Here is a 17806-nt window from a genome sequence, read left to right on the forward strand (position 1 = left end):
ATTCCACTTTGCATGCACATCTCTGGATGTGCAAATCCCAGCTAACACAGGATCATCCATCTTTCAGTTCAGAACACTAAAGAAAACTCAGCCACATCACTGCCTCTTATTAACATGTTACACCACAACAGAAGGTATCAGGTTTAATTAGAAGACAGATTTGCCCCTTGGACTAATGACCTTGATGATGTTCTCAAGATGCCGTGGGAACAAGGAGAATGATAAAATCTAATCATTAGAACAGGCACCAGATCAACTCTGAACCAAGGAGGAAGGAGATCAAAAGAAAACCAAAATGAAATACAGAGAACTAAACACAGTATCAGATTAAAAAAATAACTGCGCAGAGGTGTAGTTTCTGGGACAGATTTAAAAAGTATTCAGGATCAAAGCTAAGACAATTTGCTAACTTGAGAGACTGGTGACAGCACAGCTCAAACACTACAACCAGCAGGGTTGAAATCAAGAGTTTAATTTCACCAGTATTTCTGCTAAGATCTACTGACCTGGATAAATAGCCCACCACCAAAACGTCTCAGCACTTTCTCCCTTGCAACTATCCCCAGCAGCACGCCAAACCTTGCTTACAATCCTCACACTTTTGTGGCAAAATCAAAATCTAACCCAACTTCTTCATACAAGTAACGAGGTGCCATAGTTTTTCCAGTTTGTTAAAGAGAAAGAAAAAAGAGAGCATACATAGTGGAAGTATCTTTTAAGAGACTCAGAAATAGACCACATCAAAAAGCATCTCTGATCTAGAGACTCTAACTACCTATTTTAAAAACCTGTAGCACTTCCCATTTAAGACCTGTATCACATCAAGTGAAGTGCTAGAATATTTTTATGATGGCGAGAAACCAACTTTTTCATGCTTGCTCTCAGGACACTTTCATTCAGACTGTTAACATGAACCACCAAATTATTTTCAGCCCGTGTGAAGCCCTTTTAAAATGGAAACAATTGCACAAACCCAAGTAGGGAAGCTCTAAAAAATTATATACAAGTTTATAAGTGGTTGAAGTACACACGATTAATAACAAAAAAATAAAAATGTCACTGCTATTTGTGACTGTTACCTTCAAAGGAGCCAAGAGATAAACAGATTGTTTCAAACACTTTCTCCATAAACTAAGGGTGAAATGTCTATGGCCTGAGAGCCAGTTGTCCAGTTAACGTGACCTGTGGCCATAGGGAGTTTCCACATGACTACTGGATAATTCTGAGACCTACTGGATAATTCTAAAATCTCTTAAGGTGGGATGTGTCAAAGGTGTTTGAAGGGGTTTTGTGGTTCTCAGCAAATGAAAAAGGTCTCCCTCTCCTACCATATGCAGTTTCAGAGTTGGTACACAAACTTCATTGCCCTGAGAAACCTCCCTCTACATTACACACTACACTGTTTATAGGACACGAATTTCTGATATAAAATTTTTCAAGAGTTACAAACAGGATCTATAATTACACCTAACACAGCCTTCATGAAGAGTCAAAGTACAGCCAATGCCAGTACTGTCTGATCTCAGCTTTGAAACACACCCCATTTTAGAGCCATTTTAGAGTAAGTGCAATGTTTGCTTCACCAACTAAATTGCCATGGGAAAAAATATTGAAGGTTCAAACAGACTAAAATAAAAATGGCACCACCCCTTAAGTATGTTTACAACAGCACCACTGTGGGAAATCTCACTGTGCTGCAGCAAACACCTACCACTGGAGGTCTTCATGAGACAGATGAAGGCTAAGAGAAGACAGCATGCTTACCTGAGCCCTTTCTACATTACTGCCACAAATTACACGTATGACATAGCAGAAACCTTTCCAAAAGTTAACTACAATCCCAGATTGTAGAGCAAAGCCTTCACAGCCATGGGAAGACACTATCTCTCTCTCCATAAGGCAAGTACATAATACTGTCTTCTGGCTGAGACCATCCGTAATGAATTACTGACACCAAAAAAATGAAGAAGTCACCTCAGTGTCCGCTGGCTTTTCAGTAAATTCTGAAGACCTATGAGTCCTTCTTTCCTTTCAGACCAGTTGGAGCTGGCACAGTGGTTCAGGACCTCAGCCACATCCTCAGTCTGCCGCAGGTAGTGTGGGATGCCGCCATTCCTGGAGCCGTAGGAGCGCTCCGAGCACGCGCTGGACGCGTCGCTGTTGGCATCGTCGTCAGAGTACATCCCATAGGGCTCGTATCTTCTTCTCACTGGCTTTTTCTGGAAAAGGGGAAACTCACACTTACCAAGTTACATCGATGCCAAAACAAAAACATTCTATTTGCAATCACTGAAAGGAAGATTAGTGCTACTGTTATAGTGACTGAAGTGTTTTAAAGATGTCACCATGCATTGCCTGCTTACCTCCCACAGCAGAGCAAGACAGACCCCACTGACTTCAATCAGACTGAGTGACTCAGGGGAAGAGGGCCTGCCTTCCCAGCATGAAAACAATGTATTTATGCCCAGTAAAATTAAGTTACTGGTAATGAAATTAAATACAATAAATGTTCTATTAACAATTATGGTCAGTTCCATTGTTACAGATACTATGATGATACAACTTCTACTTTAAAAAAAATAAAGATAAGGAAGAAATAGCTGAAAGAATCTGTGCTGGCATGCCCAGTCACTTTGATATCAATACTGAAGTGACTCTAGAAATGCACTGGATATAGGAGATGGCAATTTCTCTGTTAGTTTGGGCTAGGATTCTTTCCAGAAGCTGCTAAGGGAGTTGAGTACTCAAATCCCACCCATTTCCATAGCATGGCATTAAAGACCTAATTCCCTTAGGTACATCTTTTACAGCCTTGATCCTTACAGAAAGAATAGTAGCATAATTATGGCAGCAAAAAAACCCTCCTAAATAAACCTTAAAAGAACAGGGTTAACAAGATAATGTATCAAAAAAGGATCATCTATATTCTAAAGCGTGTGCTACAGAATTCCTTCCAGCGTCCAGTCCTGCAGGTCCTGGACTTGTGAAGCCAGCAGAGTTTTGCTTCCACTAGGACTGGAGGATTGAAGCATAGAAATTAACTCACGTGCAGTATCATGGGCGTTAGCAACAGGGTGGGGAGAGTTGGAAAGTAGAAATAAAAAGTCAAGAAAGCACTAGTACCTTGCTCCTGGAGTCTCCTAACAGCTGTAGGCAGGAAAATATTGAAGGGTGGGAAAAAGCATAGAGAATTATGTCAGAAGCTTATGTAGGGTTTGTTTTTGCAACAAAAACGTATAGCAAATGTGTCTTAGCAAATTAAAAAAAATACAGTTTTTGCAAAATAAAAGTGGGTATAATAATGCCTGACTTTATCTCCTAACTGTTGCACTACTCATACTGGCTATAATTTCCCTTAGGGAGCTGGTAAGTGAGAATATCTGGTAAAAACATTTTTAGGAACAGATCTACGTTCAGTACCTCTGTACTTACTTTTCAGAAACCTGCAATGAAAGATACCAGAGATTTTGGTAGTGATTTCTCTTTCTCCACATATGACTGGCAGCATTTCATTTTACAGTCTTACAAAGAAATTCTGATGTGAGGAAGCCACTATCTACAGTACAGCACATTTAATCAACTTCACTTGCCAAGTTCTCTTTCAACCCACAGTTCTTACACCACACTGTTTTGAAGATTAGCTTCCTTTAAGACCCCCTGGTTGGCACCACTGGCTTAAAGGCCTTACTTAACAGCAAAGTTTCCATCACCCTTTGAGCTCTTCTGACAGAGCCAAGCACTGATTCCCAGTATAGACACCGTGGGTTTAGGCCAATACCAGCTCAAACAGAAGCAGTGGATCAAACTGGAATTGTACAGAGGGAGTAGAGGTCACAGAATGACCCACCATGTATTGTTTCAATTGAGGATTTGGCTTAAGCTATCTTTGAACTTCTTTTCATTTCTTACTACATGGAAAAGACAACTCTGAAAACACAGCTACTGGGTAAAAGCTGGCACCACAACACTCTCAAAAGGAGCCTGCACAGGCTTTGTAAATTGCCTGCTGTCAGAAGAGAAAACTGGGGTGGTGGGAAAAAAAGGATCAACAAGATTGTGTTGCATCTCCTGAAGCCATTCAAATTCAGATTCATCAACCAAGTTAGCAGCACCAGCTAGTTTCCAGCTAGACTTAAGTATTTCTCTTTTAAGTGTTCAGCCCTTCAAAATTTTAACATTTCAGTTTACTTAACTTCAAAGCTGGAATATTTAAAAGAACACTCTGTAAAACTAGCTGAAGATTAAGTCACGCCCAAAGAAATCTCAGGGCTCAGCAGTCAATTGAAAAACTGTGACACTCTCCTCCCTTAAGAAATCTGTATTCAGCAGCTGCTTACATGCAGGGATAAAGCCTGATTTCGTTTATACAGGAAAACCATTGCCTGTAATTATGTCTTGAACTGCCCTGGTAGCAAATTTGAGGTGCTGAGAGCAGAAACTGGCTCACAAGCTGTTACATTTGGTAACGAAAATGCTCACTAGTAATTCAGTTCACTAAATGCAACAGTGCCATCCATTATACATTGCTCTACCTTTCTTTTTTCACAAATTTTGAAAGGTAAATTTTGTAAAAAGGGACGGTTTTCTAAAGTACTCTAATAGTTGTCATAAGCTGGGTGATAATCAGACATAAAAAGGAAAATGTTAGCCGTTCTTGGGGAAAGTGAACTAGGAAATGGAGAACGGCCATGTACCACAAAAACTGGCAACATGGTTCATCTTCCTTCAAGTGCAGCTGAGACAGGTTCTGAGAGATCTGTCTCAAGATACATCAGGAAATCCTTCCCTCATTCAGGTCTAGAGCTGGAGAAGACCCATGGGTACCCAGCTGGTACTGTACAACAACTTCTCCTGCCTCTAGACATCCCCCTTCCCCCAAATATTCGAGCTACATACAAAGGCTTAGCATGTGCCTTCTGGAAAGCAGAAGACACTTTCTGGGTTCTATCTAAGAGATACCATAGTACAATAGGATTATACATTTTTTTAAATGACATAAAATTTCCTAGGAAAAGCAGTCAATGTTTGAAAGTTTTAGCAGCAAACGTGGCAAATATAATTCAACTTACAACATAACTGCATGAGATGGTACACATTCCATGCAAGCCAAGTTATGAACTCTCTTAGTATCTACCCACGTGCAAATAGCACAGGACAGAAACTTGTTCTTGCTGAAACCTGATTAGGAATTGACATTAACAGAGAACACTGTTTTTCTGACAAAATTTTCATGTAGGTAATAGGACTGATGGAAATCTCCAACCCCACGAGTGCTGAGCACGGTCACAGTGCTGGGCACATGCTCTGACAGCCAAGTGAAAGGCAAACAGCTGATTCAACCCATGCTGTAGCACCAAGGCACAGCATTCTGTCTGACAACAGCTGAAAGAACTGACATGGAATAAGGAAAAACATACTGCTGCCAGTATACCCAAAGTCAAACCAGCAAAAGGTTAACTCTACAGCATCAGACACTGGCACGATCAGAATAAAGCTATTTAGAAAGAGGAGAACATACGTACAGGTAACTTTAAGGCACTTTCCGGTGTTGGAAGCATTTTGTATTTTTCCTCTTACCAGTGCATCGGCCACAGCAGCCTCCAGATCTGTGCTGGTGCTCAGGACTCGCATGGCATTCACAGAAGCAGGCATCCTGCCTGGCTGTCCGAGTCCAAACCGGTCTGCACAAAAGACAACAGTGAAAGGGATTGTTAAATGAATTCACATTCATTTGGAATCTTAATCAGGTGCCCGAGTAGTTCTCCCCACGGACTCTGGGAACTCACAGTGCTTTTCCATTAAACACCCTTTTACCCAGAGCTCCAGAGAGTCTGCCATTAGGGTAAGAAATAAACTATTGTTTGTTGGGCGTTGGAGGCAATTTTGGATCCTCAGGGTAACTTTTTATTTATTTAAGCTGGAAAGCAGGGTATCTATTTTCTGTTTCTTTTTACTTAGTTGTCTCAAAAGTTTTATTTTAATGTCAGAGGCAGACATGCCCATCCCAATCTGGCACTCTCAGAAATCAAGAGAGCTTCTCATTAACTTCAGAGAGACAGACTCATGCCCAGTGTCAGAACATGTAAATACTCAAGCACTCATCTATCCTGCAACTTTTCTCTCAGGCAAGGATGTGAGACTAGCAGCATCAGATTAGTCTATTTTATGTCTCAAGTCTTAATTAACCAGTAGACTATATCCCTACACCTTCACAGTATAAAAATTAAGTTAATAACTCACTTGTGAAGTGACTCCAATTTCTGGTTCTCTTGAGAAGAAGTTTAAATTCCAGAGCTCTATATCAAAACTGGTTTTGAGCAGACAATATAATCTTTTTACCTTTGAATTTGATGGCAAAACTTTCAATGGCATCCAAAGCAATGGCATTGAGTCTAAAATGCCATTTACACTTCTAACATTAATTTATTTTATCATTTTTATTTTATCATCTATCAAGTTTATTTTATCATTTTCCTAGTCTACCAAAAAAGTTACTGAAATTAGTTTCTTTAGCAAAGGCAAATTCAGAAAGGTCCACTAGCAGAGCTATGACAGAATCAGTAACCCAGGCCAGGCTCTGGCAGTTTTTCCAGAGGGGGCAGATCAGCTACCAGATACTGGAATCCTGGCTCTGGTCCATTAGGAGAAAGATTGGTTATAACATTCCAAGTTTTTCTTTTCGTGTGGGCTTGTGTTTGCTCATGGAGGACTTAGAATATCCCTCCTGGAACATATGTTACACCTCTGTCCCTGTACTCACACATGCCAACAGGAGTTTTGCCAGCAAATTCAATGGTGCATGGATCAAGCTGCACGAACCCATTTAAGAGACCTTCAGCTGATCCACATCAAGCAGCAGGAGAGAGGGGTCAAGTCACACAGGTCTTCTAATAGTTCATCTATATTTAATTTAACAGTGGAAAAATACTGCTAATCAAATTGCTGAACCATATTGTGGATTTGCTCAAAACTGAGGCCAAACATGGTGCTCAGCAGCTTAGCGTGTTTTTGGGGAAAATACTGCGTGCCACAAAATTTCATTGCTTTCTTATTTATGAATCTACTGCACTGAAATATCTTTTAGGGATTAGCTCATGCTAGCGTGCATAATTTAAATCAGAGATTGAAGCTGGCCAGTTTGACTGTCCTAATTATGAAGCTTTATTCAAGATTAAGCTACTGCGGGGAAATAGGGAAGATTTTTAAAATCCAAAGTATTTCGAAAAAAGCTCCTGCAGACTAATATTTATTTCAAATAGAAGTGATATCTGTCAAAATTTACTGTTTCTTAGAGTTACGTTCCCAGACAAGACATTTCTGATTTACAACAAAAGCACATTTTTTACAAAACACATTACAAAGGAAATAAAATTAAAAAAAAACAAACTTCTTAGAACTACTGCCAAAAAGTAATCAAATAATGACATTTCACAAAGAAATAAAAGTTGTATGTGTTATTACTATCCCCTTTTTTAATGCACTTGGGTTGAAAAATCACTTCAAATATGAAGATAGAATAGTCCTTTATTCCTAAAATGGAAAAATCTGTGCACTCTTAACAGAAGCACAGAGATGATAATGCAGTAGGTCTGACTGAAACTGAAGTCACCCCTACAGAGATATATATACTATAAAGTTGTACAGAGGACAAGGACTTTCCTAAGTGTAAATGAGATCTGGTACAGTACAAGGGCTGTAAACGTTGAGGTAAGTTCTGGACTTGGTTTTATATTTAAATCCAACCCAGTTACATTACTCAAGTGTTACTGACATCAGAATTTGGCTTTAATTTTTGAAAATATACAGTATGAAAAATACCATCATTTGTTTTCGAATAAATTTAGTATTACATTAGAAAAGGGAAGATAGCTGGTTTGGGTTTTTTTTTAAATGAAGAACAAAATGACAAAGTAATTCAATTGTAGATCAGTTTAAATACCCAGCATAAAGAAAGAAAATGGAGCTTTTTTAACACATTAAGTACAGCGTGGCATGCTGGCTTCTATCTCCATGTCTATCAGGAATCTTCTAAACTACTTTGTTCAGTGATTTTTAAATTTGCAACACTTAAGTTACTCTGAACTTCTCCCCAAGACACAGTTGCCATATTTGAGTTCCAGAATAAGACCATAGGAGAGACTTCAACATATCTCTGATGTGGGGTTGGGAACACATCTGGCTCCAGGAATAACAGTATAGTCAAGCTCAGTGTTATTGGACAAGAAATCTGCAGATTATACTCTGGCCACATTCCCTTGTCTCCCTGGCTAGATTCATTCCCTACACTTCTTACAAACTTGGTGAAAATTTGCAACCACCATTATTATACCGATTTTGCCTTTTTTCAGAATATTTTGGCCTTCTGGAGTACACAAGTAACCATACAAAATTTGATTAATTTTTGTACCAAACCACAGGAGCCAAACAAGAAGTGGCTATCACAGGAAGCCAAAAGCAAACAAAACTTAAATCTGTATTACAGCTGATCTATTTTTAATTATTTTGGTTAAATACAAATTCAAATTGTTATCTGAAAAATACCAGACAAATCAGCTTGCATTGCTTCTGTCAATTAATATGATAAGGGAAGTTTAGTTAAGTGATAGCCATTTAATTAGACCCATGAGAAACAGTATTTTTCACTCCCTATTTGAAGTGTGTTAATTAAATAACTTTCAGTACAACAAATTCCTTATACAATTTTAGCCTCCAAGAAAACACTGAAGCCCTCATCTTTTACATTATCTTTGTCCCCACAAAGTCTGTATTGTCCCAAAGCTAACAGCCCTCATTCCATTATTTTTAAGATTCCCAGTAAAATATCCTTATTTCAAAAGGAACGATGGGCTCTCCATAACTGCAAATCCAGTATAGGGGTGGGACAGAAGTAACTAGAATCTGCAGATTTTTCTCATTACATGTAACCATCAGTCACATTATGCAAAACCCAGTGAAATGCAGGGATATCTTTTTTTCTTTCAAAGACTTCCATGTACTTTGGACAAGGCCTTCAGAATTACATGAAGGATGGATCAGCATGTGTTGTGCTCCAAAGCTCATTGTGAAAGCTCATCAGGTGCTTAATTTTTGCTGCTCTGGTGCATTTTGGAGGGCATCCCACAAAGAACTTTCATTAACAGAGACAGGAGTCCAGAATATTTAGTAATAAATGGGATGAAACACATTGGGATCCTATCCTAGGCACTGGAAAGTGATACACTGCTAAAGAGGAAAAATAATTTGCAAGTACTCTGCATCAGTCAGGATTAAGCTCATGCTGCACAACTGATCCAATTTACTGGAGAATTGTGAAAGCCCTGGATCACCCTTTGTTTAAACACTGTTCACAATGTTCCTAAAATACACAAAATTAAAAACATCCAATAAATGAAACTCAAAACAAAAAGCCACGTTGAACAAAATCAGAACAGAAAGCCCCGCAGTGGTGAGAAGCACATGCCAAGTGCTGGCTGATGCACACGATGGCAAATGTTAAGATGGTGTAAAACAAGACTACGAATAAGAAGCGGATTCATGCAGTTAGCGCTTGTTCACCTGACTGCCCAACAGAATCAGCAGTGGAGAGAGCACTAGTGGACCTGGAATGACGTCGAGAAGCTGCAAGTAGAAGGAATGGCAACACCCACAGGATTAACACACATTGAACCCGAGACAGAAAATGCCACAATCCGAAGGGGATGCGTGTGACCGCTACCGGCAGAGGTGTTCCATAGTGACAGGGAATGGCGCTGTATGCGGATGCGTAACAGGTACAGTGCAAGCCCCACAGCGACGCCTCCGCCTGTGGCTTCCCCCCTTCCCCTCGTGACCATTAACACGATGCATGACACAACTCATCTGGAACACTCCCAAACCGGGTGCAGCCCAGCAAAAACACCCCGATGCACATCAGTCACGTTCCAGACCTGCAGGTCTGGCAGGCGGCCGTCACCAGAACGTGGAGCACATAACTACAGAGAAGGGTTTAGATGTGTCTGATCTAAACCCCAAAGTGAAGCCATGAGGAATGGTTATGAATTGTGCTTGCAGGTATTTTTCCACAACATTCTAGCCTATGCATAATAAAACCAACGTTAACAAAGAGAATGTGCAACCACATAAGTAGAAAGAGTCATACAGGGAGGACACCAACCACTGCAGATAGAGGTCCTCGGGTTGGTTTCTTTTCCAAGTAAACACACATACACACATATTCAGGTGTTGTTACTTCCAAAGGTCTCTTGCTTTTAACAAATTTTGCATACATGTTTCTTGAACCTCAGTATGTACATGCAGAACTAACAAGAATATGCACATCACACACTCATCTAGAATGACACATGTATACAAATTGTTAAAAGCAATGGAGCGCACACAGTAGCGGAGGAGCCTAAGCCAAATATAGCTCCCACTTCAATTCCCAGTTGTTAGCAGCATATCAATCACAAAATGCCTTTGGAGAGGTTTTCAGTTCTTGGATTCAGCAGACAAGCAAGTTCTTTATGAAAGCAAATTTAAAATGGGCCCGGTCATTTCCAAATTACAGAAATTTTGTCTTTCTAAAGAAGTTTTCCCTATGTCTAGCAATGACATGCTCACCAGCTCAAAGCAACTGACCCAAGAAACTGACTGTTCATTTAAGCAATTCATCACCACAGACTCACTGAAGGCCTTGTTGCTTTAACATCATAACTAGTACTGTCAAGAAACTGAAAAAATAAAGCAGAATCACCTTGTAATACAAATAGGCTTTGTCAATTATGCACATAAGTGTGTAACAGAAAAATTCTAAGTCTTCTGTTTAAGATAAAGCATTCATAAACACAAAAAACTAATATAATTAAATAGGAATCAGCAACACGAGGAAAATAAAATTGTGGGTTTTTTCAACTTTGAGAGCTTCACTAAAAGCTATATGCAATTTGGCTTTTGGCCACGAAGAACACATGCATTTATTCACGAGAACTATCCCACTGACATTGTAAGGAACCTCATGAAAGATCTGCATGATCAGTGCAGGATTATGGACTGAACCTCACAATTAAGGTTCATAGGTCACAATCGCTTTCTCCCAAGCCATCCACTGTGCCCCTGTGGACACCACTGCAAGATGAAGACCCAGGGAGAAACAAGAATAACCAAAAAAATTCTAAAACCCACATTTCTGCAAGGAGGCTGAGTATAGATTCACTCTTGACTGTTTTTACTAACTTAGGAAGCAGGACTCATGATACACAGACATGCATACCTGCACTGCAGCCCCAAAACAAGCTGCAAAATTATAGCATGTCAGTGCTGACACTGACCATGATATCATTAAATGCAAGAATATTGTCATTTACATTTAGTTACTCTGAGTATAATTCACAAATATATAACTTAATCTTTATAAGCAAAACCAGACCATGCACAGCAGGATTGTATTACCTTTGCATTATTGCAAGATTAACTGGGTTCTAAAAATACTGTAAGAGAACCACATTGTTTCGTCTTAAACTGACATATAAATTTCTTTCAGATTAATTACACACCACATAATTAACAAGTTCATGAACATTTTTGATCTTAAAGCATTTCGATGAAAACAAGGAAAAGGTAATAGGGTAACAACCACATTGGGTTGCTATTGTTAAACTGAAGCTTCCTCCCTATGTAACCTTTACGATCTAATAACAATGTATTTCTAGAATGCATTACTCTTCAGGTAATCTTTCTTCACAATAAAACAGTGTAACACACATCTGTAACTGAGATTTTATAGTCAGTGTAAGTCTGATTTTCAGCACTGGTGGAAGTGTACAAAGCTCACACCAACCATGGTTCTGATACACAGCATTTGCTTTTCAGAACAAGGGTTCAAGACAGTACTTCAACTACTGTATTTTCAATAAAATAAACAAAACACAGTACAGTGACATAGAACACTGACAAGTTAACACTGAAATCCAGCCCACTTATACATTTTGGCTGGAGAAGAAAGCTTTATCCAAAATTGAAGCTAGGCAGGTTAACTATAAAAATAAGCTACAGTTGTGGATCTACCATCTCTTTCTAGATCTGGTATGAAATCAGCTTCATTTAATCAATAAAAAAATTCATCTATTAATCTTAAACAGCTACGAACTAAGTTATGAATCAAAGTTGAACTCCTTCCATTTTTCACCAGAAGTTGAGATATTAATGTAAACAGATTATTTTATAGCTCAATATAATGAAGTCATTGAACCCAAAAGCTTCTCCAATATTAAAACTTGTGCTATGTTCCATTTACACAGTACATAACTGTACTTTGTCACTATGTGCAAAATAGATACTGTAATACCATTCTTCATTAAATTACCACATAAATGAAGAGGGCCTGGAGACCAACTGTATTTCATGTTTGAGATGACAAGTTTTGATACAAGAAGTAATGCATTTGGTTGAATATATGATATGGTATTTGATCAGAAACATTAACTATCTTGGCTGTATTCAGCATTGTGCAGAAATACTGCATATGGTAAGTGTAATGAGATTTTCTATTTGTACTGTACACTTTAACTGCAGTTCAATGATGCTCCTTTAAAATCTCAATCTTTCCTTGGTTTTACACTGCCTGACAAAGTTTCCTACAAAACAGCATGTGCAACATAATTGTTGATTGCCTATCCTATAAAACCTCTACAAAAAGAGCTCTGCTATCTCCACTGGAGGATTTGGGATAGAAATGATATACTGTAACTGTACCTAGCTGTAAGAAAATTGAACCATGAATAATTGAGTCAATCAAAAACAGGCTACGATGATACCAAACTACTTCACTGTGACCTAGAAAATCCAGGCTTGCCCTCCCATAGATTTCCATCAGTGTTATTAAGCCAAGCACAGCAGCCCAGTACAAGCTGATTCAATGAAACTAAAAATTGCAAAAGTTCAAACTAAGCTATTTCCCTGCTAACAGTGAAATGCTGAGAACCAGAATTGAAGCATGCAGAAGAAAACAGAAGGGGAAAAAATGGGGTTGGAAACAGGGAGTGTCAGGAATCCAGAGGACAGAAAAGAGCTCATTCCACCTAGCAGTGTCTTGAAAGGGCAATCACAATCAGGGAAAAAGGAAAAAAAATATTGACCCTTAAAGCTGCAATGCCTACATGTACTCACCAAGTGGAGGGAAGCCCCGAGCAGGGCTTGTATCTCGACTGCTCTCACGGCTGGTATCACGACTGCACCCCTGACTCATGCTGGGTCGGGGGATGCGACTGCTCCGTGCTAGCATGCAGCATGGAGAGTTTCAGAGAAGGTGAACAAGTTTAATGAGGACAGAAAGCTCAAAGTCAAGTTACAGTTCTGTTAGTTATGGTAATTATTACATTAGTAATTATAATTTGCAGCAGCCTGCTCAGGCTCTTAACAAACCAACTACCTTATATGCTGAGCTATGTTTGTGATGTAAAATTTCAGCAGCATTAATGTCTGGCTGACAGTCTGCTTTTTTTCTTAAGCAATCCAAGTTTTGTTATTCAAGTAGAGCAGGAATCTTTAATCATTTAGGGAAGCTCTACTGTTGCAAAACAGATGAGGCTGAAAGAAACTCTTCCAGAATATTTCTTCCTTAATTTTAAAATAAACACCCTTCTGGAGCAAAATAGCAGACAAAAATTTCTTTAAGTAATCATAATACCAATACGATATTTTTACATAGATTTGCCTTTCACGAAGTTTTTTTTTTTTTTAACAAATATCCTAAGGGAAAAAAAAGGTCTACTGCACAGACTTGCAGAGAGATCTTTCTCCAATGAAAGATACTGAGGAAAAAACATTTAGAATCTGAATACCTGAAAGACAGGTTAACAAGTGATTTGAATTTGAAGAGAGCAGTAACTTCAGATATTTGACAGAAGCTAATTTCTGCTCCTTAGACATTTCTAGAAGCTTATCTTTATGATTTTATATGCACACAGTATGAGACGTGCACACTTCAGGGGAGCTATAAACTACATTCTTTACTTGGACAAAACCCTAGATGCCTGCAGATGCTTGAGACCCTGCATATTTTTAAAATGTTTGCAGAAAGTTATTTAGTAAGCTTTATGCCTGATGAAGAATACAACATTTTCTTAGGGCAAAAACCAGCAGTTAATTGTCAGGAGAATTTAATGACAAGAGGAATTTCCCTTGCTGTTTTGAAAAAGCAGTAGCATATTTCAAGTGTTCAGGAATGGCTTTTGAGGAATTTTCTCAGGCAGAGAGAAAACCTAATCTACCAGTTTTGATGACAACACAGCAGAGGTACATTAACATGAACGTGCTAATACTTTGTATGCTCATTTTTATAAAAATAATGTCATTTGCATGCTTCAGAATATATATACATGTTCTTATAAATCTCTATTGGGTTTGTATACGGAACTTAAATGCCTAGACTCAAGCTGAAGTTTCTCTACAGCGCTTCAGTGCTTGCACATACACTGGATATATTAGCATCCTTCGAGCAAAATAGTACAGAACAGAATAGAAACCTTCATATTTAGGCTTTAAATTTCCAATAGAGACTTCTGCCAAATTCTTTGTCAAATCCCTCCCAGTTTTGCAAACCCCAGTTCATATCTCTCTGATGAATTAATGGTTCTGATGGTTGACCTCTGATGTCAGACAATGCACGATGAGTGATCAACCGAGCTGATTAGATCACCATAATGTCTAATGGTACTGAGTTAGATGGTCTTACAATAAATAAGACAGACTAAATTATAAGAATTGGATGAAGTTAGGGTCCATGAGTACAATAATCCCATCTCAGATGTACAAGGGAAAAAGCTGACACGTGAACTACAGGTAAAAGTAACACTAAAGTTCGCCACAGAAATACTTGGTTTGAAATTGCAGACTCTCTAGAAGCAAACTTCTCATTCTTGGGTCTCATGCTTAGATGTAAATATTGGCAGCCATCACATCAGGTTTGCACAAGCAGTCATTTCTCTTAAACAGAGAAGCTCTGCCCATCTTTTCTATAATACAACCCTACTAAAACCAGTAAAGGCTCTTTAGAGAGGGAGAGATGTTAATGATTAAAAAAATTAGTGGATGCACACAATAGATTCTCCTTCCATACCAGCTAACAGCAGCAGCATGAAGTATGAAGAAAATGCACTTTAACTGCATTGTCCTACTAGTGTAGGACAATGCCACAGATGAAGCATAATACTGACTTCACAAACAGAACACCCAAACACTGCATACTGCCGGATTAATGGTCAAATAAAAGGGTTGCATGCTACTGGATACATAAGAAAAGCAAGAAAAAAAAAATGGGATTGAAAAGAACTGAAGGATGAGTCTGCTGTGGGCTCCCAGGCACCTGCCTCTCATTTTCACCACCACGTTGCGTAGAGAAGATTTTGTATCAGCTACTCAGACTATTTCTTTTCAACACTGTCAGCAGTAAAGGCCAGCAGTGTTGTCATTTAGCTAAGTCTCATACTGTGACAGCCTGTCTCTGCAGTGCAGGAAGCAAAAGCAAAGAAGACAGACTAAGTCTCAATTTGAGAATTCTCAACCTCCAAGAGTTGAACAGAAATCAAGTGAATGAGTAGCAAAATTGATTAAGAGGAGTAGGCAGCATAAAAGCAGAGAGTGTGTCCACAGCCAGCTCTGCTGTGAGAAAGTCTAGGAGAGGACAAGAATGGGTTGTTTTCAATAATCCAACCTTCTAATGTGTACTGTACATCTAAGTTTTACCAATTTCATCTGGAAAGTCCGAGCACTTAGACATGGCTCACATCATTATTAAAACACACTATTAAGCCAGTGGAACCCAATAGATGCAAATATCACCAGCAGAACATGAAAGTGCCCCTGTTTACCCGTCTACCACTTGGAAGACACAGGTATCTCTTTAGGGTGTGATATTTAATCACTCTTAACTGGAGACTAAAAATCATCAGATGCTTTCTTACATCAATACCAGCATTTTAAAGAGTCTGAAATTCTGCCAAATAGCCAAAGGAAAGCTCTGCAGTGGGGAACATCCAGTCAAGGCAAGTCAAGAACTGCCTGCAGATTTCCAATAAATGCACAGAGCATAACCCCAGCAGGAAGAGTGCTGCTGCACAAAGCTGATAGGCAGCTGTGCTTGCTCCACTTTTTGGAGAATGGCTGTCTTGAATCTCTCACATCTTTTAGATCCAGCTATGCCACATGATCTGCAGAGCATCCAACAGAATTAACTTCAGGCTGACAATTTTCAATCCATTCGAAATGGATATCACCTGTTTGAGCAGATGATCTCCTTCAAGGGGCCCAATGAAATGCTCAAGATTAAGTGGACTGCACTCCTCCTTCCCCAGGAGGATACCAGCACTAATAAAACTCACTGAGCAGACAGAAAAGGCAAGCTTAAAACTGAAGGGCCACAAGTAGAGCCCTATATAAATGACTAGACAGGACCTCAGCACACTGAATGTGTCTCACTGTGCTGTCTCTGGGGGAAGAAAACCTTCTTTAGGGTTCCCAGCACACAGAAGGAATCTACTTCATGGATACCTGTAGTCATCATGGAAATCAAAGCTAGCAGCAAGGTACTGATGCTAACAGGCATCCACATGCAGAGGGCTCTATTATTGCTATTACTGCCCCAGGAGGCCCTGAAAAACTCCAGGGGATGGTTTCTGCAGCTGAAATCAAGGTGAGTGGGAGTCTATTTAATGAGATGAACAAACAAAATAAAATATCAAGGAAATACAGAGACTGAAGCAACACAATAAGGAAGCATAAAATACTGTTAGCTACTATGTTATAAAGTAGTAAGTACAATGGAATAATGGTATATAGCTGACAGCTCAAAAGCCATCTCCATCTGGGTCAGTACTACAACTTTCAAAATCCAATAAGTAAGACAATTTCTGCAACTGAACAGTAAAGTGTCAGACACTCCTGTTCCCATAACAGCTCAACCCAGGCTGTGTCCACCAACCTGGGGGGAACAGGTGAAAGCCACACATCCCATACACGTCAGAGCTCTCTCCCACTCTCAAAGAACAAGCACTGATTGTGTTCTCAGGGAGCACATCGGAGAAATGAGATACAAATTACTCTTCCAAAAGAATTCAAGGCTCCTGTAATATACTTGAAAGCAGGCAACCCAAGAGTGAGGATTTTACACAAGGCAATTTCCCTCCAGGTGCTCAAGAACGTTTAAAATCAGACCACATAATATGATGATCAACTTAAGCACGTGTGATGGTACCATCCACCATTCTTTGCTTCCTCCTAAAAAGCAATGCTCTTCTACACAGTGATAGCAGAACAATTACCTCTAGTATTTGGGAGGCACTTTACATTTTAAAAGCAACGAATAGAAAAGCACAATATATTCATACAGAGCCCACAAAATAGATCAGACATGAGAAGAACACTAAATTTGGAAAAGCAGTCACAATGAATATGCAGTATTTTTTATGAATCATAATGGCATATACACTCAGGTGCTTTAAACTCATTTCAGTATACTGGAAAGAATGAATAAAATACTTCTTTATTAACAACCTCCTCTAAATAAAAATGCAGCTCAAATGTAAAATATAAAACTATTGCTAAGGCAGTAGTCATAAATTTAATTGCCAAAAGTAAGGCTCCAATTCGAACCAATTTCAATCTACTAGTAAAGTCTTTGGAGATTTAAAATGATACTGACTGATACTAAGTTATTTTTTATGTTCTTCTTTTACATTAACTTCAAACTTATAAAATAATTTCTATTACAAAATGAAAATGTTCAGACAGCACACTGAATACCTTTTCACTTCAACTCCAAGTTTAATAAATA

The 17806-nt window shown here is 38.9% G+C and overlaps 1 protein-coding gene across 1 annotated transcript in view; it reads right to left on the minus strand.

The window, feature by feature from the left end:
* CLASP1 (cytoplasmic linker associated protein 1) overlaps positions 1-17806 on the minus strand; it is a 169543-nt gene that overhangs the window by 49205 nt on the left and 102532 nt on the right. The window contains exons 24-28 of the mRNA XM_088168262.1: positions 13144-13251; positions 9556-9618; positions 5578-5681; positions 3124-3147; positions 1975-2219 (exon numbers count right to left, since the gene is read on the minus strand). Of these exons, the coding sequence (XP_088024388.1) occupies positions 1975-2219; positions 3124-3147; positions 5578-5681; positions 9556-9618; positions 13144-13251 (544 nt within the window). The remainder of the gene's footprint in view (positions 1-1974; positions 2220-3123; positions 3148-5577; positions 5682-9555; positions 9619-13143; positions 13252-17806) is intronic.

The sequence above is a fragment of the Sturnus vulgaris genome, chromosome 7, assembly GCF_052056855.1.
Source record: "Sturnus vulgaris isolate bStuVul1 chromosome 7, bStuVul1.hap1, whole genome shotgun sequence".
NCBI classification, from domain to species: Eukaryota; Metazoa; Chordata; class Aves; order Passeriformes; family Sturnidae; genus Sturnus; species Sturnus vulgaris.